This window comes from Poecilia formosa, unplaced genomic scaffold (assembly GCF_000485575.1).
Source record: "Poecilia formosa unplaced genomic scaffold, Poecilia_formosa-5.1.2 Scaffold32, whole genome shotgun sequence".
Classification (NCBI taxonomy): domain Eukaryota; kingdom Metazoa; phylum Chordata; class Actinopteri; order Cyprinodontiformes; family Poeciliidae; genus Poecilia; species Poecilia formosa.
In genome coordinates, this window is record NW_006799971.1 from 1,346,020 (window position 1) to 1,370,399 (window position 24,380).

Below are 24,380 nucleotides of genomic sequence, written 5' to 3' on the forward strand. Positions count from 1 at the left end.
CCAGTTATTAAAATTAATAATGTAATGTGCTAAATTCAATAATAAATTATAATAGATTTGATTTGTCTCATTTTTTCCTGAACAAATGAGTGGAAATGTATACGTGGTTTATATGTGATTTTCATTGTAAGCATATAAGTAAATAAAACGCACTGAAAATGAGTCCATGGATGGATGGATGGATGGATGGATGGATGGATGGATGGATGGATGGATGGATGGATAGATAGATAGATAGATAGATAGATAGATAGATAGATAGATAGATAGATAGATAGATTCCAGCTGAATTTGTTTGAAATTACCGCCATTCCCCTTCTTCTTGAACCTTCTTCCACGTCGTATCTTTTAAATCAGAAGCAGATATGAAACTTCTTTTTTAAAAAGCTTTATTTACAAACCGACAATATGCAGCCACGGACAGTAATATACTCGAGTTGTGAGAATAACAAATACAATTGAATTCATTAAGCAGAAGAGAAGTTCGGCTCTGACATGAACCCTGAAGCAATCAATACGTCACACCTTTGTTTCCAGAAATAGATTCAACCACTGTGTTCCGGGGGGTGAAAGAGGCGGCATCTAGCTTTCATCTAATTATTTTTCACAACAGTGAAGATTGGTTTTTGGATGTTATTTTGTTTAGAAGAATGGTAAACAAAGCTTGCTATTTGCATTTAGCTGTATTTTAATCATAAATGCGCACACCAACAGTTATTCTTTCCGAAAGTCCCCCCGTACGTCTGCTGGTGAATGGTTTGATCCGGGCTATAAATGTCGGGTGCGCCACTCGCTCCCGCTGACCGGTCTGAAATCAGAGGAAGTTTTCCATTCTAACGGTTTATCTGCTGAGTCACTGCCAAACCTTCTGAACATGGAGTGGACTGCGATGGAAATCAACCCCGAGGTGGGGAAAACGGCTACTCCATTAATAGGTTAAGTGTTCTGCAACAAGAAACGTGAATTTTAATATTTTGTTTTAATTTTATTTTAGATGCTGAACAAGGTTGGTATTAAACGTTAGAATCAATAATGGCGTCAGTTGGTAACCGTTAAATCCAACCGTCAGGTAAGTTTCACAGCAACTCTTAAGTCAGGACTGTTGCACTGAAAACAGAGTACCTACAGGTTTCTGATAAAGGAATATGACGTTGACTTATTATTGTGGCGTATTTAATAAATTCTTGTAAGCAACGAGCGGTAGAAGCGTGTGTGTGTGTGTGAGAGTGAGAGAGATATTAAAGGGCGACAGCATCCTTCCTGTCTGGGCTGCAGGGTGTGGTCTGGACCCCGACCTAGCATCTTCCAGTCGCCTCTGTCGACATATCACTCTCATTTACTTCCAGGTGTGAAGCTGTTCGCTCTTAATGAACGATTTTTACGTGTTTCAGATTATGAGCAAGCTCGGTGTGAGTGGACACTGGCGTTTCGTGGATATTTTGGGTCTGGAGGGTGAGCAGCTAACCGCCGTCCCGAAGCCATCCTGTGCCCTGATGCTGCTCTTCCCCCTGACGCAACAGGTAATTCAAGGCGAGCTGGAAGGCTGGGGGCTGTTTGGGTGGGATGGCTGGGCAGGCAGGGAGAGAGGGGTAAGAATCTGAAGACTCAGTCTGACATGCTGGGAGTCGACTGATGGTCAGGAAGTGAATCAGCAGACGTCTTGTGACCAGATTGATCTATAGGCCATTAAAGGCCAATCTCTCTGATCAGATGATTATAATAAAAATTAAACTCATCAATTCAATTCAAATGATATATTTCAGGAATTCTGTTAGGAGTTTGGCAAATGGAGATTAGCTAAACCCAAGCTGCATTTTCAGAGATAATGCAGTTTCTCTGAAAGTTGAAACATTGCAAACCACCAATAAAGTCAAACTGTCCAGTTTATTTTCATAGTACATTTCATCAACATGGCAGTTCAAAATGCTTTAGATCATGAAAACCTATCAAAATCAAATGCATCATAGCCAACACATCAGACATTCCATTGTGTCAAATGTTAAAATCAAACATCAAATGTTTGATTTGCTTTAAACAAATCAAATGTTTGATTTGCTTTAGTTCTCTAAAGCAACTTTTGGGTTTTTAGTCTTGATTTAAAGGCACTCAGTATTTCAGGTCTTTGCAGTTTTCTGGAAGTTTGTTGCAGAGTAAAGGATTTTTGGTACAAAAATGTGAATGAAAACAACCCCAAGCATGGGTTTGTTTTCAAATGGGTGTAAAACATTAACTAACAGGTAGTGTCGGATCTCCTGGTTCCTTTTAGAAAAGTAATTGTTTCTGCTCATTTTGCTTGAATTGCGTTGGCATGATGGCTAATTTCAGCTTTACTCTGAACGTCCAGCAGATTGGATTCTGTATTAAACTAATCTGTCAGACTTTATCTGAAGACCTTAGAAAACTGAACCCTGGTTGTTTCCCATTCAGATTATTTTTCAGAAGTGGTTTAAATCACTTTCAATTTATCACAACGAATATGGGGATATGCAAGTAACCCTTTCTAAAGCTCCTGTATCAAAGTTGACAAAATGTTTAAACCCTTAAAAAAGGAAGCTACATTTTCCTGAGTTAAAAGCATGGGTTTGTTTTCAGATGGGTGTAAAACATGAACCAACAGGTAGTGTCAGAGCTCCTGGTTCCTTTTTGTAACTATTGTGAAAATTATAAGCCTTTGACTAGTTTGTTTTTTTAAGTCGCGTAACCTGGACTTGTATTATGAACAATTGGTGGAAATTTGCCTGTCATTTGTTTCCTGCAGAAATGGTTAAACCTTCAGATTTCTCTTGATAAACTGCTTCGTTGCACAAACTTGAAATGCCTCCCAGATATAGAACGGACATCCTCGTTTTCATTCAGTGAAACTATAAATGATCATTACCAACTGTTGTGTGAAGCAGAGTTGGCTGCAGATGAAATCGGACTAACTCTGTATCTGTGCATGGCAGCATGAGGAGTTCAGGATCCAGCAGGCGAACAAGGTTACAGGAGGCTCTGACGTATACTTCCTGAAGCAGGTTGCCTCTAATTCCTGTGGCACAATTGCCCTGGTGCATGCCATCGCCAACAATAAGGCCAAAATGACTTTTGGTGAGTGCAGCAATAAAAACCTTTTCATATTTTGTAGCAGTAAGGGTTCATCTTTTTTGTGATTAGGCTGAAGGAAAACTGTAATTTGAGGTGTTTGGTGCTTTGCATCTACAAGTTGAGTCTTGATCAACAGTAGGAAGAAGCTGGCACTTGACATGAGAAACTGCTTTTTCCCAGGCCCGGTCTGCATGTAAACAGTACTTCAACCCTGTAAGACCCAGAGTTGTAATATTGCAACAACTCTATTTCGAGCAGACAAATGTGACTTTTCTCCTGGATTTTACACAAGCTTGAAGCTTGAACCCTTTTAAACTTTGAAATGCTATTTAATAGGAAGCGTTTCCCTTGACAGGGTTGCAAACCAAAACTTGAAAAACCTTGGCCAATCAGGATCCGACAGTACTAGAATAATCAAAGTAAATCATTTCACATTTTTGGGTGGTCTCTAGAACTTGTGTACATGCATGTCACTTTTGTGCAAAATGGTCTTGCAATACAATTTCCAAATATTTGATCATGCACCTCTAAATTTTTTTAGCATAACTTTTTAACCATGGTGGACTGCCCTCCCACCAGGCTTACTATGTTTCCTGGGGGAATCCCTGATATATTTTAATCTCCAAAGTATTCCTACAAAACCACCCATGGTTGAACTTCTCATTTGTCTTTTTGGGTCTTCCATGCCTAGTCAATTTTAATCTTATGAAATATTCAACAGACATTCACCCGTCTCGGAGCAGATCAAATAAAATGTAGCAATGACTGTGCTTGAACCGACTGCCTTGCTGACTTGATAAATGTGGTGTTTAGAGAACGGCTCAGTCCTGAAGACCTTTCTAGATGAGACGGCTGGCATGTCTCCAGATGAGCGTTCCAAACATCTGGAGGGAAACAAGGTAATGTACAGACTAAAGAGAAATACTTTATAACATGTCCATCAGTTGGTTTTTCAATAAATAGAACAACTTTTTTTTTTTTTTTCTCCATGAACCCAAAATTGATCCAAAGCAAATTGTCAATCTTGCATGGTTTCTATCATACCCAGAGTTTCTATCATGCCTGTTTTAAGATGTGTAAACTGATTAGCTGCCAGTTTTTTTCTGCCACATGGGGGTGCTATAGGCTGAATTAACATCGTCACAACCTGTCAAATGTCTTCCTCTAGGCAATCTGTGAGGTTCACAATGAGGTTGCAAAAGAAGGACAATGTCGGGTAAGATGCATCTATAGACTGTGGAAACAATTTGATAGATTGGAGTCATACCTTTAAACCAGAAACTTTTACCCTTGTGTATATTAATACTAGTATTAATGAGTTCTGAGAAACTACTGTCAACACACTTTTTTTCTAATGCAGCCAGAAGGTGAACAAGTAAACTTCCACTTTATTGCCTTTGTGAATGTGAACGGACAACTCTATGAATTTGGTAAGCATGTAACGGTTTACCCTAATCTTGTTTTTGACGTTGATTTGTAACGGAGCGATCTCTGTATCAAAGATGGGAAGATGAATGGACCGGTGAACCATGGAGCAACCAAAGATGAGACCTTTGTCACTGTAAGCTAAAAAAAAACAAACTTAAATTTTGTGTAAATTGTTCTCATTTGGTGGCAAACTGGCTTATGAGTTGTATATGAAAAACATTCAAAAGACCCCTATTAAATTTTTCATTTTATCCTAATGGTATCAACTGGGTAAAAATCATTTTTGAACTTTGAAATACAAGAATCCACTTTGGGTTTTTTATTGTCTGCAGGATGCAGCCAAAGTGTGCCGCAGCTTCATGGAACGAGAGAAAGACGAAGTCCGCTTCTCAGCTGTGGCTCTCTGTCAGTCTTAAATGATCTTGTGACTAACTCAAACAAATTGTAAGCGACATTGTTCTACAGCATTTACATTGCAAACTGTTAAAAGATGACCCACAGTGGTCTGTGCTCCTACATCTGGAGGCACTATGCACTAGAAAACGTCATCCCCTCAACTGTAACGTGTTTAGCATTAGCACAAAACTCTGAACTTTATTTTGCCAGTGTTCCAAGCTTATTGAAAAGGATTCACAAATGCCACTGATCTGTTGAACATCACCTGTGCATGTCATTAAGTTTCTATGTTCATCTGTCAAACTTCAACTGCTTTAACACCTTTTGTGCCAACAAGATTGAAACTGTGGAAACTACTTCCTGTTCTGCATGCCTTTAGTTGTCATGTTTTACAAGGACTGGGCATCAAAAATTCAACTTTGTTAGTTTCACAGTATGTTGTAATACTTGAGTCGTTTAGGGCACAGTTTCAGGAAACTTGAGTCTTTCTCCCCCATGTTTTTGAATGGACTTTGTGGAAATGGTTCTAGAATCAACAAGAAGAATCGGAGAACTTCAGATTTTCCAGACATCCCATTAAAGTGACTACTGTCTAGTTAAAGTGCTCTTGTAGACTGGGTTGATGTGCTATCTTAGGGTAACTGCTTCAACTTTTTCAATTGTTTACCTTTATGCACTTTTCAAATGGTTTGCTGCTGTTCAGCTATGGCTATTTAATAAAACTACATTTAAAGTTGCATGTGTCCGTCTGTGTCAAGAGCATGTATCATCACTCTGAACTCTGTAGTCCAAAGGCTGCAATGACTGCAGATTTTTTCTTATTAAAAACTCATAAGATGAGCAGCATGTGACTCCACCTCTGTACCTTAATGAATAATCCAGATCATTTAAAACTATTTAAATTATAAACTGCCCTAAAATCTTGATTTGCTAAATGATGACTAACTTGCCTGTCCTACAATATTTGGGTATGTTTCAATTAAAGGGGCAGTATTATGTGAAATTGGCTTTTGAGCTTTGCTATATTACTTCAAACATACCCAGAGTTTCTATCATGCCTGTTTTAAGGTGTGTGTATGTGTGTATATATATATATACATACACTGCTAAAAAAAATAAAGGGAACACTCAAATAACACATCCTAGATCTGAATGAAATATTCTCATGGAATACTTTGTTCTGTACAAAGTTGAATGTGCTGACAAAATCACACAAAAATCAATGGAAATCAAATTTATTAACCAATGGAGGCCTGGATTTGGAGCCACACAAAATTAAAGTGAAATGTTACCTTTATTTTTTTGAGCAGTATATTTTTTTTACATATATTGTGACAATATAAGATTGATAATATGTGAAAAAAATGTAGTTCCACTACATACACGAGGCTGATTGACGGCACGTAGACAGTCCTGCTGATTGGTTGTTTTTGACCGAGCAGTGCATTTCTGCATATGGCAGTCAGTAGGATCATAGGAAGAAGGTGGAGAGACATTTTCAGATTGTGTCTCGTACTGTCACGACATTGACAGTTTTAACAAATATGTAAAAAAATTTTTTTTTTTTTTTTTTTAATTTAAATAACGATTCAAAGTAAATGAAACACACCAAGCATCCGCCACTAGATGAACTATCTGAACTGTAATATAGCGGGACATCTTCTGCGGCGCCCTCCATCCCCTCTCTCTCTCTCCTCTGTCTTTCCTGCTTCTCTCGACCCCCCTACAGAGATTCCTGCCTGCGCGTTCACGCCTTCTCCTGACGCGCGGCGGCGGTAGCAGCAGCAGCAGAGAGGAGTCAGCCTCCCACGGCAAGGAATCGATATTTTTAGCACCTGGTTCGTATTGCAGCGTCGCCAGAAGCGGCGTCCTCTTCTGCATCATCTTCTTTTTGAGGGCGACGCAGTTGGAGCGCGAGGGGGCTACGTGACTGAATAGACTGCGCGTGGAGCGGGGAGGGCACCGGGGAAGAAAACGGGAGAGACTTCACAACATCAGCGAATTCCCAACGCTCCCCCACTGATGGCCGGTCCCGAGCCGAGCCATCCCGAGCCAGCCTGCCTGGAGGCGCAGAAATGGATCGAGGTGAGTCAGGGGGAGCCTCCAACAGCACACTTAGTTGAAACGGGCCACACCGCGGTATAAATAAAGACACGGCAGCCGTCGGGTCGTCACCTGTTGGGGGGTCTGCGCAGTGTCGGGTGACCGTTCGGGACAACAAACTTTCAGCCGTCGCTAGGCTGTCAGTTGAGCCTAGCAACGGAGCTAGCACCGCGTCCACTTCAACACTTCTAGCAAGCAAGCAGCCAGGCTGAGAACACTGAGGTCCAACCCGCCATTTATCAGCTTTTTTCTGGTAACGTTGCTGCCGGCCAGGCGGTGAAACGCCCCCCCGACCCCCTTTCACAGGGAAGAGAGGATTCCGGTTGCCATGGCTAAGAAACCGGTCTGCCTACCAGCTTCTGATCGCACCGGATGAGATTATCATTTATGCTTTGTTGCATCCCGTCATCATCATCATCATCATCATCATCTGCCTCTCTCCATAAGCCTCTGTAGAGCAGAATTTTGACCTATTTTTACTCCATCACTGCTCCGTCCTGTACAGTCTGAGGCATTAAAGCCCCGAGGCTGCAGCAAGACGACTTTTATCTGGATGTTGAGGCGTTCATGTTCCTATTCTGCTCCCAGTTCAGTTCAGGCTCTGAGACCTTCACTTCCAATTAAACACCTACTCAACAACAGCTTAATACACTTTAAATGGTTTATTATTTAGGTTTAAAATGTCTAGTCACCATGCAAATTTATCAATACTCTCGTGTGTTTTTTAGCATGTCTCACCTTGCAAGGCCCATTTTTCCAACAAAAACTACATAGTGAGGATGACTGCTCCTCATATGATCTAAAGAAAAAGTGCTGTTTTTGAAGTTGTGGGTTAGGTTTGGGACTAAGGTGTTAACTGATTTTAGGTTAAGCTCAAGGTTAAACATGTACTGGTAACAGTTAGGTTTAGGGTAAAGGAGAGGGTTAAGCTATAGACATGACTAAAAAATGAATGAAAGTAAATGAAAAAAGTCCATGTCAACAGAAAGACATACTATGTGCATAGTAATGAAGACATGGACAAGTTTCTCAAAGTCTTTAGTACAGAAGCTAGATTGTACCTTGGCTGCAAGGTACAGATGAAAAAAAATCTTAATTTCACAACAGAGTTAATCGGCTTATCCAATTTCAAACAACTGTCAAAATGACACCAAGATTCCTAACAGAAAAGTGATCAAAAACTTGAGTTTTATTTTGATTCAAGTGAAGGAAATTTTGGTCCATCCATGATTTACCGTAACTTCCGTTAAACAATCTGTTAAAACTGTAGGGAATCATCCTTATTCTTTCATGTTTTTTAGAGAAATGTATATTGGTACATCATCTCCAAAGCATTGAATATGACATTTCCTAAAAATGAGTCCAAGAGGCATCTTGGACTCATTTTTAGTCCAAGATGCAAAATACAGCCTATTCTGTATTTTGTTTACAGAATAGGCTGTATTCTGTAAACAAAATACAGCCTAAGATCAAACTCTGAGGGACTCTATAACTTTGGTTTGCTGCCACAGAAGAACAATGATGGAGATGAACAGAGAAACTTCTTTTTTTTTTTATTCAGATACAGCGAGAACCAATTTTTACATGAAATCATTTGGCATATTGTTTTACTTGCTGTTTACAGTCTTCTGCCTACAGTCTTCTGCTTGAGCATTTTAAAAACATACAGAGAATGTTTGACCATTCCATTAGCCTTATTGACAGTCACCTGACAGAAATTGTGTGGAGAGAGAAGGTGGGGAAGGCACGCAGAAAAAGCCTCAGGGTCTGGAATTGAATATACTGAATATGTGGTGCTCACTGTGAGCACCACATATTCCAGGGTTCAATTCCACATATTCTGGGTTCAATTCCACATATTCTGGGTTCAATTCCAGGCAGGAGACACCAGGCAGGAGACCTATATTCTAATTTATAGGTCTCCTATACCGGGACGCTGAACATGACTGCACAGCGTCCCGGTATTTCAGAAACCGTGACTCCTGGAACTCTAACAAAGTTCCCTTTGGAAGAGAAACAAGTGGAGAGATTGCTGTTGAAAAGCTCATTCTTGTCAAACCAAGGGACTACGGTTTAGACCTAGTCTTTTTTGGCAAACTCCCCTTATTTACGTTAGCGATGGTAAGACAGAACAACCTTTTTTCGGCCTCTCCTTCAAACGACCAGCTGGCAGTTGGATAGCATCTAATGGCTTTTCGACCACTGTAAATGTCACATAAATACAAATAAGCAGTGACCTATTTAAATGGGTTTCTGAGGTCTTCTTCATATTTAGGTTATGGAGGAGACAACATGGTGACCGTATGAAGTTTTATGTTGCTTGTGGACTTAAGTTGAGGTCACTGCAGATGGAGTAAGTGACAAAGTCTGTTCATCAGGAACTACTTTACGTCAAAATGGACTCACAGACATATTAAAGTAGAAACTATGTCATTTAGTCCCTGCTAACAGCACTGATGTAGAGTATGTGTTTACAGACCTGCAGAGCAGGGGAGTGTGATTAGATAAGGACTGCAACTAACAATTATTTTACTAATTGATTATTCTATTCAGAACTGGCACATTCTGCAGATTTTTAGTTTAACCACTATTTTATGCAATATTAGAAATACATACAAAGATGCAAATTATCAATTAATCCAATTTCTTTTTTAAATAAAAAAAACATTTTATTGCTAAGATGAAATAACAGCGTTCATTTAGTGAATGCTTCATCACCAGTAGTAAAGGATGCATCTGCAGGTAAAAAGTTCCTCAACCTGTGAAAAGCTAAGCCGTTTTTCCTCGACTTAACATCATCAACATAGTGACAGACTGATGTGGTGTCTCAATTTTGGATTTACTGATTAATAATTAAATAGTAAAAGGCGACTAATAAGGGATTTATTTGCAGAATTTAAACCACGTGAAGCTAAAACTGCCACTAGATTAGCTGTGGGTAAAACAGATTTACAGACAGTGAGTGGGGTTTTTTTATGCAAAATGCTTTTATTTTTTAACAGTTCGGGGTTAATTACTGCTTTGATTATGTTGTTCTCTCTGCAAATGACCATTTTGTGGGTATGTATACTCCAGTTAACGATTAATCGGTTACTATATCAGTTGACGATAATTTCGGTAATTGATTAATCCGATTATTGGCTTCAGCCCTAGATTGAATGTGGAGATGCATGCTACCACAAGATGGCCCTTGCCCTGCCAACCAGGCTGCCTGCCCCCTCCGAGAAGATCACAGCATGAAGTAACTGTACGTGTTCACAGTCAATGTCGTTCATTTTATTAGAATAAATGACGGCAGATTGTGAGCCATTTCTGTTCCTACGCAGCTGCTTCTGTTTTATTACAAAATCAGTGGCTCCACCGAACACCTGGGCCAGGGAGTAAAAATATGTTTTAAAACAAGATTTACAACCAAGTACTGATGAAAACTGTCTTATTTGTAGAGACAAACCGATCCAGCGTGTCGGAGCGCCGCTGCAAAAGTGCTTTCCCCCTCCAGATTTACAGCAAACCTCAACAGCAGATACTTGTATTACAGCTTAGCCTCACAGATTACAGATATCTGGTCAGAACTACTCTAAGACCTGAGATGACTGGGTTTACTGCATCTTTGTCAAACTTGACCTTTTTGACAACTGAGTCTAGCTATCAAAAAAACAAGGAATCAGAGCAGACATCTTCACCGCTGTTGCTTCACATTCTTTCACTCAGCTCTCACTCCTCCTCTGCCATGCAGAAACAGCTGGCTGTCTGGAGCTACTGGAGTTAATCCTTCCAGGACAGCTATGACATTTGGCACACACACAGGCTAAGTCAGACACACACACACACACACACACACACATTCCTGTGTTTATTCCCAATCTGCTTGACCGTAGCATTTGCAACATGCTGCAGGTCAATATCAGCAGAGGTTAACTGCTGAATCTGCAGAAAATTACCAGCCTGTCACTGGTTTTAAACCACCTTCGAACAGTTTAGACGTCTTTATGACCGTTTAATATCTTCTGTGGTCTACATACAGTTAGATCATTCATCTGCTTAACTGGACCCTGGAAACACCTGAGCGTCTGTCTGTGTTATGTTCCCATAGTGACAAGTGTCATCCAACCAGGGTGTGTCCAAGGCTCAATGCTGACTGGTATGTGTGCCTGTGTGTGCGCATACACTTTGCATACTTCACAGAAATGGCACACTGGAGCTTTGCAGGGCAACTTGGTCTACTCTAAATCATCCCCACCTGTGGGCGAGTATAAATACACCCCTAGAAATAGTCAGAGCCAAAATAAGCGGAGAATTAGGGGACAGGAAGACGACAAAGCAAAAACACTGCAGGGGAGATTAAGATAGGAGGCCAGTATTAACCCAGTGGAGACAGTTCACACCGCCAACGGGACACAAAATCTGTTAAATACTGCATCTAAAAGAGAGACATCTAAAAGTTTCAGGACACCGGCTCTTGAGGACTGGAGTCAAAGACTCTTTAAAACGGTGCAAATTGTCATTTTTTTCATCATTTTGAAACAGTAACTGCAAAGTGTCAGTTTAAATCTCCCTCCTGTGTATAAAAGCCTGGTACACAGAGAACCAGCTGTGACATGGAGTGACGAAATGGTTGTTATTTTGCCACCTCACTCTGTGAGAAAGATGGTGACTGAGGTAAAGAAATCTCCAAAGCTTCAGTGGATATCCAGCCACCACTAATTTAACATCCGTCTCTGTAGTAAGAGGAGATGGGAATACTTAACGCCTCCATTTAGTGCACGCACACACACCCACACACACACACACCCACAGTTTGGACAGATGGACACACACATCGTAAAATAAAGCAGTTGTGATTGAGATTTGCTGAGCTGAAATCAGAGGGTGTGTTCACCTCCTATATTGCCTGTCATTGCATCTGATTTGATTCATACACATATATTATTCTGCATACTCGGTAGCCAAGCAACGACATTTCGTTGCCAAAGTCACCATTGTGTGTGACAATAAAGTAAGTTTAAGTCTAAAATAAGCTCAATAATTACTATTTGGATGATTTTGTTTTGTTTTTCTCGTGTCTTTTTTATTTTCTTTTATTATTATTAATTATTATTATTATTAATGTTATTATTATTATTATTATTTTTTTTTTATCAAAGACTGGATTATAAAAGCCTCCAGTCTGGTGCTTTGGTCTCAACTAGACCCTTTTTTTGAAGGACAATTTTGTTCATAGAAACTTCAGTGTCCATTTTATTTGTTGTTTTGGTTGTTTCATTTATTTGGAATATTTAAAATATCTTCTAGATCCAGTGTTACATGTTAGTTAGAAATGACAGTTTATTGGTCTTTTAGAGTGCATTCTTGCATTATTATGCCATTACCACCATATTACTTGAAAATGGTCTCAAAACAACAATGTTATTGTTTATCACAATAACTTATGGGACAATTTATCGTCCAGTAAAATGTGATACAGTGACAGGCCTACACACTTGCTGCCTCCAGGCCTGCAATGGTAGCTGTTGCTGCCATTCACCCTGTCTGCGCAGAGCAGAGCACCACACAGACAGAGGTGACTCAAGTTACCATTACTGGCTTTAAAATACCCCTGAAGCTTTTGGCTGGGTTTTCATAGCAAACATAACTTGAAATATGCTCTGCTTTTACATTTGTCTAAATGTAAAATGTAAAAGGGGGGATGTTTTAAAATCCCCCCTTTTCCTTCAGTTTAAGTCTTTGCAGCAGCTTTTCCTCTTGGATTTCTCTTTGAGTTTCAGCGCACACAACCAGCACCTCCACTTTGCACGAACTGTCTGCAGCCCACGCTACCTACACAAAACACTAGAAAGAAAGTGTTCCCATTTAAAAAAAAACAAACAGACACAAAAAAACACCATCTTCTGGAGGTAGATTATGCATGATCAGGCTGTAAATGTTTCATAGACCCAGACTTCCTGAAACATTGGAGGACATGTCAGAAGTGAGGGAACTTTTCTAGAATTAACTGATTTGTGTTTTTTTTTTTCCATTAGTAAATTTCTGGATTTTGTTTTTATGATGAGTTTCCCAGATTTTGGTGTACATGGTCCCAAACAGCAGGAGATATTCAGACTTTGTGTGATGAAGACAAAAACGGAGGCGATGCCAGAAGGAAACATCTGGTCATCACTTATGTAAGCAGAACAATGCTGAGGTTTTCTCACTACAGATGGTAAAATGTGTGTTTTCCTTTAACTCTTATGATACATCGGCAGATGTTCTGCAAAAATATAAGATCAATCAAAACGTGGGCCAAATTTCAGAAAGCAAACCTTTCAGAGCATCTGAACTCTCTTTTGAGAATCTAAGAACACATTTTAATCTGACAACAAGATTCCTTATTTTCACTCTCAGGTATTCAATTTATCTCCCACAAAACTTAAATGCCTCTTGCTCAAACATAGTCAGCCCCTTTTTGAATCCTGCTGCTCGTGCTCAAACTTCCTCTGACTGTGACTGAAACCTGGACTCAGTTCACTCTGCTCAGTTCTCTTTAGAGTTCAAAATACTTCACATCATGAAATGTCACAGTCACCAGTTGTGAAAGAAATCTATAAACATCACATTTTGTCAAATGCCATCTTCAGAATCATCAAATCACACCACTAAAACAGCAAACAAATGTTACATTCTGTCAAAAGACACCATCAAAATGATCAATGGTATTCCCTCAAATCCTTGAGTTAAAGGAACTCATTGTTTGGGCTTTTTGCAGTTTTCTGGAAATTTGTTCCAGATTTGAATGCCGCTTCTTCATGTTTGGTTCTGGATGCAGATATTGTGGATAATCTGGAAGGTTGATACAACAACAGATCTTTAATGTATTGTGGTGCGAAGCCGTTCAGTGATTTATAATCTAACTATTCTCTTGGTGGAAGGACTTTAGAACTGGGTGATGTGCTCTATCGTCCTGGTTTGGTTAGAACACCAGCAGCAGCGTTATGGCTCAGTTGCAACTGGAGGATTGATTTTTTTTTTTATTTTTTTAAGCAAACCTGTGAGGACACTGTTGCAGTAATCAATGCGACTAAAGATAAAAACATGAATGTCATAATGTGTGTAGAAGTGGACCCAGTAGAAGCAGGTATAGGACATTGTGGATTCTTTAATGAAGAAAGCTTACAGAAATCAAAATTCCAGGGTGCAAGGAAATCCAACAGACAAAGCAAACTGGAAACACAAGGGAACATCAGGTTAACCAGGGAGGGTAACAAGGGTAGTGACAATTACAGACTGGCAAGTTGTGACTGAGATAGAGGAGCTTAAATACTGGGAGGTAGCAAATGGAACAGTGGAACTAGCTAGATGAGATAACTGATTGCAGGTGGCACAGGGAGGCTAAGAAGATCTGCTGGGGAAAACCAAAGGGAGGAAACATCAGGGAGCTGAAAATACTTCTAATACTAAAGAAACACTAAGATTAAAGAAAACCTGATAAACTAGAAGAGAAAAAGGCACGAGGGAAAACAATCTAAACAGAAACAAGGCTGATCTAACAACAAAAAGAACTAAGGAACATAGAGGTAGGGTAACTAGAAGGACTAAACAAAGAAGTAACCTAACTAGAATCACTAAAGAAAGATGGACATAGATTCAGACAAAAAGACTAACTAAACATAAAGTGACAAAGAGAACTAGAAACACTACAGGGGAAAACTGGAAGGACTTAAGAAATAACCTAACTAGGATTACTAAAGGATGATGGGCATGGATGCAGACATAAAGGAACTAAACTTAAGGTAACCAGATAAGAAAAGCTAGAAACACTACAGGGACGCTAGAAGGACTAACAAAGAAATAATTTAACTGGAACCACTAAAGGAAGGTATGCCTAGACTCAGACATGTAAGAATAACTGAACCTAGGTTGATGAAATAACTAAGAAATAAATATAACTAGAAACACCACAGGAAGGCTGAAATAAGGAAAGCAATAACAAGATCATTTTAACCACAATAAATAACCTCAAATAATAAAACTAAAATTACCATTAAGGGCTAACCTAAAGAAAACTAAAACATAATGATAAAGATGAAAAGCTAAACCCAACCCAAAAATCCAGAGTCCTGACAGTGGATGAGTTTTTCTAGATCTTGCTGAGATATTAGTCCTCTAATTCTAGAAATGTTCTTCATGTGACTCTGAAGGTTCAGATCTGAGTCCATCACTACACCCAGATTTCAGGCCTGATTGCTAGTTTTTAGTTGTAATAACTGAAGCTGTGGGCTGACTTTAGTCTATTGTCTGAGCTTTAAGTCTGCAAATGTTCTTCAGGTTGACTGGTACTCACAGAGCTAACGCTGGAAGTACAGCAGGTTAGCAGTGGTGTAACGTCACGCCGTTGTCTGAAGCTTTTACCAGGCAGAGCTGCCTCTCCATTCCAAGAAGAAACAGTGAAAACTCACTCTCTAGTTTAGGTTTGTATCTTTATTGAGGATATTAAACTGGGAAGTCCAGAACTCACAAGATATTTCCTGAAGACCCATTAATTCCGAGCACTGAACCAAAGTAAATATTTTTGAGGGTGAGAGAGAAGTACTATATCCACTGCTCTTTGGTGCAGTTTTAAACCTGTTTTTAAAAATGCTATGTAAATAAATTTGACATATCTGGGAGGGATAGTGCGGATTTCAGCTCATAAACTGAAGATAATACTCATATTTTTTAAAGAAAAGTTCCCCCATACAATCATGCATTCTTATTAATTTCCACCAACTGCTAAAAATCCATATTAGTCGATTGCTGTTGTTAATGAACCGTGATCCAGCAAAAGTCACAGTTTGGGTGCAAACCATAATCTGAGCTAATCTGGATTAGACTTCTAAATGCCATCAGTCATCTCCTTTTCCCCTTAATCTTCGGCCGCCGGTTACACAACAGCCATTGAGATCTCTCTCCTCCTCTCTGTTTCCTTGCGTGAGTATGTGGGCTGATGATTTGGCAGGATAGCGCCGTTAGCTCGCTCACTCTCCTGCTGCACTGCAATGAATCCCAACTGTAGTCCAGGTTGGGGGATTGAGGCTATGTGTGGTGGCATTTCAGAGAGAATGAAATGAGGACATGAAGCAGTGTTTCACTGACCTGGAATCGCTTTAATTTGTCTCCACTGATGCAAAATGTCGAGAGGAGGGAGGGCCAATGGGGAAGCAGCAGGTTCCTCTGTCAGTCAGTCACAGTGTATGAATCCAAGGCAAAGGAGATTAAATTGCAGAATTTAAATCAGATCTACAGAGAAGTAATAATGTTTTGTGTTTTCATCTGACCCACATATGGAAAAAAAATCAGATGCACTGCAAAAATATTTGCACCTCTTGACCCTTTTACAAACTTAAATGTGTGCATTGGGATTGTAGGTGAGACATCAAGACAAAGTGGTGCATGAAGTGGAATGAAAAGAAGACATGCTTTTCCATCTCTTTCTAAGAAAAGTCAGTAAATAGAGTCCAACTGTGTAGACTCTGTTTACTGTGCAAAACGCAGCAGAATGATTGCGTACAGCTCAGTGGAGGACAAAACTCTTCTGAGCTGCAGTTTCCAAGCTTCCTTATTACAGAGCAGCTCTCCCCCTCAGGTCCCTTCAGACTAGCCAACAGCGATTAGCAAACACCTGGTAGAACTGCACATCTGATGACCTCATTATGTTTTTACTGGTGAAAAACTGGTAAAAACTTTGTTAAAGGTTAATAGAGAAGCCATGCTGTGATGACTTCCTGAAAGCAGAGTTTCAGAAAGACCAGGATCTACCTAAAGAGACACAGGCCCAATTTTGAGAAGTTAAATTATGAAGTCAAAGTTCTTTTAAGTCATATTTGATATATGCAGTGTTTTTATGACAAGTGAAGGTAACAGAGTTACTTGATTGTGTGATTAAAATGGTTTTATGTGGCTAATAGAAAATACATAATACTGTCCCTTTAAAATTAGAAAACAACATGCCAAACGTTGACTGCTCACGGTGCTCTGTTCACCCGACGGGTCAGACAGGATCAGAAAAGCAGGCAAAAGGTCCATGGTAACTCTGGAGGAGATGCAGAGAGCCACCGCTCAGGTGGGAGAATCTGTCGCCAGGACAACGCTTTCTTTTGCACTTTAGAATGCAGCCTGTATAGAAGAGCAACAACAGGAGAAAATGTGCAGTTCTGAATTGGAGTTCAGTGAAGTCATTGAACAATCTGTCGGACATATTTGTTGATATTAATCACGTGTCTGTCTGTATTATTATTATTACTATTGATTTATTGTCCAGCTTCACTCTTCCATAAGGATTTGATGTACGGAGTGGAAATCTAATGTTTGTCCTGTCAACAGATTATTCCACAAACTGAAAGTTTGAAAGTCTTTTTTTTCCTGATAAACCTGTACAAACATGTGTGGACTTTGTTGTTTTCTTGTCTGCTGCGTGAACAAATGTCTCCTTTTCTTCTGCCCCATGTCCTCATGTCTTCCTGTCCTCCCTCTGCAGGCTGCAACAGGGAAGAGCTTTGGAGACAAAGACTTCCGCAGCGCGCTAGAGAACGGCATCCTGTTATGCGAGTAGGGCTCCTGACATCACTCTCTGTTTTCTGACGCCTGACGTAGCAACAACTCCCACGGACTGAGACTCTGTTCCTGCCCCTCCTCCACAGGCTGCTGAGTGCAATCAAACCCGGACTGGTGAAGAAGATCAACAGACTGCCCACCCCCATCGCCGGGCTGGTAAGAGGGCGCCTCTGCAGCATGATGTTGAGCCCAGTACAGCAGCCTCCTGATTGGTGCTAACTGCCTCTGGTCCCCTGCTGCTCCCTCTAGGACAACCTGTCAGTCTTTCTCCGGGGCTGTGAGGAGTTGGGCTTGAAGGGCTCCCAGCTGTTTGACCCAGGGGACTTACAGGATACTTCCATACGCGCTAATCTCAAGTACATAACCAATTCTCTGGGATTTTTTTTTAAACGCTTGAATTATAAATTGCATAATGTATGACATACTTCAATGTTTTCAGGGACTCTGACTGCAACCGCAAACTAAAAAATGTAAGTCCTTGTTTCCAGTTGGCCCCCCGTCCTCTCACATTCATTCCCCTCTCACTTCTAGATATGAAGGAAATGTTGCATGTCTGCCTGTCAGGTGCTGAACACGGTTTTCTGGCTTGGAAAAGCTGCCAGTGGTTGTCCTTCCTATACCGGTCCTAATCTGAACCTGAAAGAGTTTGAAGGCCTTCTGGCTCAAATGAAGCTGGTGAGTCAACTAGTCTGAAAACACCTGGAAGAGTCTGGAATACCAACACAACATGGAACAACATGTCTGTTTCCAGACAATATTCACTACATTAGATTTTACATTTTTCATTTCCAATACCGATACAGATGTTTTTCTGTATCCTCCTGTTTGAAGGAGGATGCAGGAGAGCAGAGCTGAATTTACTTAAATGCTTCTGTCTTTTAAAGCACATACATAAATGGACCGAATTACAAATTTACCTGATAACTGCACTAGAACAGCACACTTAAATACACCAACAGGTTCACAAGCTTGGTCCACCTTGTAAAAACAACACAACTTTAATTTGTTCAATTAGGAGTACAAGAACCAGTGTAAAATCAATAGGTCCAGTGGCTGACCAGGTCCAGTGGCATCTGAGAGGACATAACAAAATGGTACAAATATTGAATAAAATTAACAATGTAACATTATTAGTTGCTATTGTTATAATAATTATATTGTTTTCTTTGTTATTTTGACTTTGACACATTCACCCACGTAAAGATTTTGAATAAAAACCCTGTAATTTAGTTGAGTAAAAAACATAACAGCCTTCTTTGACTCAGCTGGTCGGCAGTGCACAGCAATGGTTGGCAGAGGGGTTGTGCTGCATGACTAAACATTTTATCAGCAGGAAGGACTCATAAACCTTCACATGTAAGGATTTTCAAAGTGGCAAATATTTAAACTTTGGTACTCCTATCAACATGTATGCATTTGTAGCTAAGGCTATTTTAAAAAACACAACAAATTTGGGTTCAGTGAAAGGAACATTTACTGTTGAATGGTGCTCTGTTTCAGAAGAGTGGTATTAGACTTGAAGTCCAGTTTTATTGTTAAGGCAGGGACAGCTTTTGTTGTCTGGTTGTCCGTTGACGTTTTCCTGTCTCTGCAGGAAAGTGATGATGGCGGCGACATCTCTCAGAAGCGCAGCGTTCGAGACAGCGGCTACGACTGCTGGGACTCGGAGAGGAGCGAGTCTCTCTCTCCGCCTCAACACACTCGGGACAATTCTCTTGACAGGTCAGATGTCAGCCATCTTGTCAACACAAAAGCTGCTTTCGCATTTAGATAAATGTAACTGTTATTTTTTTAAAAGTTAAATATTTTATATCCTTTTGGGGTTTTTTTTTTCTGCTTTTGCTTCTTCAGTCTGGATTCCTTTGGTTCCCGCTCGCAGCACAGCCCCTCTCCTGATGTTGTGAATCGAGGCAACAGCGATGGTTGGTGGCATGTTTTTATTTGCAATACCAAGAAGAAAACCTGTCAAATAATCAGAAATAAACAAACATACAAGAAACAGAACACAAGAATAAGATAAACTGCTATAGCAACAACTTCTAAGTAATAATAATGAATTGAATATGTCAAGACCTTTTGAAGTTAAATAAACCACAAAGACAAAAGTAAAGTACAAACACAACATATAATAACACCCCAAACACCCCAAGATTATACCAGCTGCTTTTCATCTGTGATGTTTTTTCCTAGAGAGTCATTAACAGGTTTCTTGCTGCTGCTTGCTGTCTAGTTTCAAACTTTTTTTGTGTAAAGCCCACTCAAGAGAACAGGAGAAACTGTCTTCAACAGCTCTGGAAACAAAGTTCAGGAATGCTGAGCTATTCCTGTAAACACGAAACTGTTTACCCAAAAATACATGGACTGCTCTCCTCCACAGCAGTCCATGTTTAGGTTTACCCTTGGCATAAGGTGACTACTAACTAAGGCTGAGGGCAGACAACTGCTGGACATCACAGTGCGTGCGTGCGTGCGTGTATGTACTAATTTAGGTTGCCCACTTAGGACTTTTCCTGCTATATTCACTGACCATCTGCAGACCGATTCAAAGTCCAGTCTACATTTGTAGGCTTTGTGGTTCTGGTTAGAGGTGTGTTGTGCTTATAGGAACAGTATTATGTAAAATTGACTTGTTTTAGCCTTATGTGATGTTCTAATGTTAACATATCTGGAATGTTTCATGTTCTTTCATGTATGTTTGAGAAATCCTTGAATCTCCCATGGCAACCATTTAAGCTGTGCAAAATGCTGGGTGGACCTAGCTCCGCCCAAGACACAGTCCTCCCGTGTGACTCCCCCATTCAGCTCCTTCAGACTCTCGTTGGATCCTTGTTGGATCCAGCAGCAATTAGCAAACACCTGGTGGAACTGAGCATCAGCTGAGCTCATGTTGTTAAAGGGTTTAAAGCAGAGGTGTTGTGATGACTTCCTGAAGACAAAGTTCTAGAAAGAGCAAGAGTTTCTTAAAGAGACAGAGGCCTAATTTCAAGATACCAAAGTCAAATCTTTTAAAGTCAGGAGGTCTGCTCTCCGCTGAGCCTCACTGCTGCCTCCCTGGTCCAGTCTGTTCTCATTCTTAATGTCAACGTGTTTATTTCTCATTATGGAAAAAGCGTTTGTACTCAGTTTCTTGTCTATCTCTGATACACAGCGCAACTGCAGAGTGGTTTAAGTATTTCTGCAGATGGCAGGACTCTGATTCATGGTGACAGTCTGAGGTGTGCAGAGTGAGAAGCAGTGGGGAGAGAACAGCAGAGGACCAGATGCTACATGTCATGATCCGTGTTTCTGTGTGTTTATTTTTGAGTTTTTTTCTGTGTAGTCCTGTTCCCTGTTAGTCTGTCTCTGCGTCTTCTCCGTTGATTGTTTCCCAGGTGTGTCTCATTCCCTTGATTACCCCGTGTGTATTTAAACCCACCTGTTGTCTTTGTCTCTCGTTGGATCCTTGTCATGCATTGCCTGTTTCCCCGTGCTGTTCTCTGTCTTCTGGATACCATCATTAAAGTCATCATTTTCACTTACCTTCTGGGTCCATATCCTCACCACAACCACCGCTTATGACACTACACAAATAAACTGACTATAAAAACTTTGCTGCACATTTCTTCCTGATCAGTTCTACAGATAACTTATTAGTGCTGCCAACTGAATATAAAATGAAATCAGATTAATCATACTCTAGAGCAGGGGTCCCCAAGCTACGGCCCGCGGGCCGGATCCGGCCCGCCTCCACATTTGGTCCGGCCCCCTGAACAATAACAGAAAGCATTCAGATTTTTTTTTTTTTTTCATTTATTGTATTTTCCGGTTTATATGTGGATTTTTCTTCAACCACCAGGGGGCTCTTTAGCAGGAAGTGTGCTCTACTGCTCCACTGCTCTAGAGCTCTGATTGATCACCATGCCTATCTAAGTTTGAAATGTAGAAATGGACATTGTTTAAGAAAATGCTTTATTGTCTCAAACAAGACATGTCCAAGGACTTTGTTTTTCAAGGACTTCATATTCTGGAAGGTTTAAAAGAAGTCATTTGGTTTAAAACATAATTTAGAAATGTTGACTATAAATAGCCTGTGTTTCAGCGGAAGGATAACTCAATGTTGCAATATGTACATAGCACCTTGGTTTAATCCAAACTCTTTTCTTAAAGCAAAATTTGCAGCTGAACACGCCAGCTTGACTCTCTTAACATTCTCAGCTCTGCATTGAACTGTGTAACACACTGCTGTGACAAAGACAACCCACTGAGGGCTTTTACGTCAAAATTACAATGGCCATTGTAGACAGAAAAAGCATAAAGGAGGAGGAGTAAATTTCGCCAGAGAACATAGAAATTTTGAGATTAAAATATAAAAAACTCTTTTAAAAAGCTTGGAAATTTCTGAGCTACAAAAGTCCAATTTTCAACTTTTGAAACTCAGAAATTTTCTAGTTTTTTCTTTCTAGAACATTTATAAGATTAATCTCAAGATGTCTGATTTTTTTCCTAGCATATTTTCAACTTTTCAAATTCAGAAAATTCCTTCTTTTTTTTCTAGAAAATGTCTGAGATTAATCTAAACATTTCCAAGTTTTTTTGCCAAAATGTCCTACTCCTCATTTTTTGTATCTATAGTGGCCCTAATGCACAAAATATATAATGTGATTAATATGCATAACGTAATATTAACGTGTTAATCTTTTTAGACTGATCGCATGCATTGCTATTATACTTGTTAGTTGTGTTCAGTGGTTAGCAGAATGTTTTATGCATAACTGATGCGTTTCTAACACCCTGATCCCCAGGACGCGGCAGCGACTCGGAGGCTGACGCTCCCAGCAGGAAACCCGACGTACGGAAAGATGACATGTTGGCCAGAAGAACAGCCAGCAGCGACTCCAGATGCCCGGTTCCCTTCAACCAGTTTCTTCCAAACCGAGCCAACGCCAGCTGCTACATCCCGACCCCGCGACGAAAACAACACCCAGAGGAAGGAGAGCAGAGGAGGTAATGACCAAGAAAACAATCTGAGCTATTTAAGGAAAAACAAATGCTTTTCTGTAGAGGTTAGAAAAAAAAAAGAAGAAGAATTCCACAGGTGTGAGGTCTTCAACCCCTAATCTGTCCCCTGCCATCACACTCCATTCCTCAGTCACCTTCAAACCATTCCAGAACAAACCAAACGAACCGGATTTCAGCAGAAACCCCCCAAAACGGTGACTTGGGCACCTGAAAGCCAGGCCGAAAAACTGAAACAGGGAGAGGACTTGGAGGTGTTGGAGCAGAGGAGGCTGGAGAAGTTGAAGAAGGCAGGAATTAAGGTTCTTCCTGCTGCCGTTCGCTACAACAGGTCAGGGCGGACAGGCATGAGAGGCTCGGCTGTTGCGCCTGGTTTTCCTCACTAATTAGTTGTGTTGACAGAGTTTGGCTTAAGCTGATGTTGTGGCTTGTGGAGCTTCATCACGATGAGGTTTGTGTCACAGGGTGGATGAGTCATGGATTTGATGTTAGAGAAGGTGGTTTGGTGTTGAGTTAAATGCTTCCTGTTTTGGTTGATTCCTGATTTTGTGAAGAGAAACTAACCAACAGGACTGTCCCAAGTGACCCGCATGTTCCTGCTGCTGATTGATTCATGTTACCGGAGGTGTGTTCTGCTTTCTAAAAATGTCCATCGTCCCCTCTGCGACCCCTAGCACTGCGATAACGGAGGAAAAAGAAACGAGGTCACCGTCTCCGAACATCATTCTTCGCTCTGAAAATGAATTTTTGAGCTCCCACAGTCCGGCTTGTGATTCCTCCTCCGACGGGGAGCAGGATTCGGAGACGAGGAGGGTTCCCGATGTCCACAGAGACGACTTGGCATCCCGACGAGTCCACCGGAGCCCAGGTAACTCCAGGGTCCATCAGTTCGTCCCTCCTCCAGCCTGCACCACCAGAGACAGAGAGCGCTGGGAGGGCATCAGGCGAGCCTCACAGCAGACCCTGCAGCAGATGGAGATCAGGTCAGCTAGGGTCTCATGTGTTCCATTTTCTCCAAACCAATAATAAATCTCTCCTTTTTCCACTGGTTGACAACATCAATATACTTTACTGGATACTGGATAGCGCCTATTAGCCACAATTGCAAGTGACGTGCACCTACAGGCGCCATTACTATGCATTGAGTCATGTCAACAAAACCAGACTTGTCCAGGAATCGGTTGCAGTGATATTTTTCTTATCCGATTTCTGTAAACTATGTTTTGATATGTAAAAAATGTATTCACCCTTGATAGATAAATCTATAAACAGTTTAGTTTCTGTCAAGATGCAAGGGAGGACTAAGAGGATTTCTCTTTTATATTGGTCAGTAATTTAATTTGACATATTTGCTGCTGAGGGAGCCATAGTTTGTTAAGATTTAACAAACTATGGCTCCTATGCTTTATAAAATATTTCATCCTTCTTAATGATTGTAATGGCTATTGCCACCTTCAACAAACAAACAAGGCTCTTAGTCCAGCTTTTTATTGTTTATTGAACTTTTAGGAATTACAACTGCTGCAGTGCACACAACGATGGAAAATAATACAGATAAACAGATGTAAAACAACTTTAAACCACTTGCATTCTGCCTTTTCTCTGTCTCTGTAGTTGCATTTCCATCACAAATGTGTGCAGAACTTTGTCTACATTCTGCTAACGTCTAAAAAACACAATTTTGCAACTTTGGTGTTTCCATTAAATAAGAAGTTAAAGTAAAATCACAAATGAACATAGTTATGGATTCAACACGTTTAAATGACACCAACGTTTTATGAACTGTGTGATGCTGTGAGAGCTCTGGT

At 40.4% G+C, this 24,380-nt stretch overlaps 2 protein-coding genes across 3 annotated transcripts in view; both read left to right on the top strand.

Annotated features, from left to right (window-relative positions):
• The first annotated feature begins 785 nt into the window (after positions 1-785).
• Positions 786-5,647, top strand: uchl1 (ubiquitin carboxyl-terminal esterase L1 (ubiquitin thiolesterase)). 2 transcript variants are annotated; one of them, XM_007549639.2, is made up of 9 exons: positions 786-907; positions 995-1,006; positions 1,392-1,520; positions 2,946-3,087; positions 3,898-3,983; positions 4,253-4,300; positions 4,445-4,514; positions 4,587-4,645; positions 4,845-5,647. In XM_007549639.2, the coding sequence occupies exons 1-9, from the start codon at positions 875-877 to the stop codon at positions 4,926-4,928; spliced, it is 663 nt and encodes a 220-aa protein (XP_007549701.1). In that variant the 5' UTR covers positions 786-874; the 3' UTR covers positions 4,929-5,647. The 2 variants fall into 2 exon arrangements, with proteins under 2 accessions (XP_007549701.1, XP_007549702.1); XM_007549640.2 differs by lacking the exons at positions 786-907; positions 995-1,006 and adding an exon at positions 1,015-1,069.
• Positions 5,648-6,641: 994 nt separating this feature from the next.
• Positions 6,642-24,380, top strand: part of LOC103136403 (LIM and calponin homology domains-containing protein 1) — a 48,853-nt gene continuing 31,114 nt past the window's right edge. The window contains exons 1-11 of the mRNA XM_016670320.1: positions 6,642-6,993; positions 17,501-17,571; positions 17,664-17,733; positions 17,827-17,933; positions 18,017-18,047; positions 18,142-18,252; positions 19,172-19,299; positions 19,429-19,499; positions 22,359-22,560; positions 22,706-22,903; positions 23,247-23,555. Of these exons, the coding sequence (XP_016525806.1) occupies positions 6,931-6,993; positions 17,501-17,571; positions 17,664-17,733; positions 17,827-17,933; positions 18,017-18,047; positions 18,142-18,252; positions 19,172-19,299; positions 19,429-19,499; positions 22,359-22,560; positions 22,706-22,903; positions 23,247-23,555 (1,361 nt within the window). The 5' untranslated portion in view covers positions 6,642-6,930. The remainder of the gene's footprint in view (positions 6,994-17,500; positions 17,572-17,663; positions 17,734-17,826; positions 17,934-18,016; positions 18,048-18,141; positions 18,253-19,171; positions 19,300-19,428; positions 19,500-22,358; positions 22,561-22,705; positions 22,904-23,246; positions 23,556-24,380) is intronic.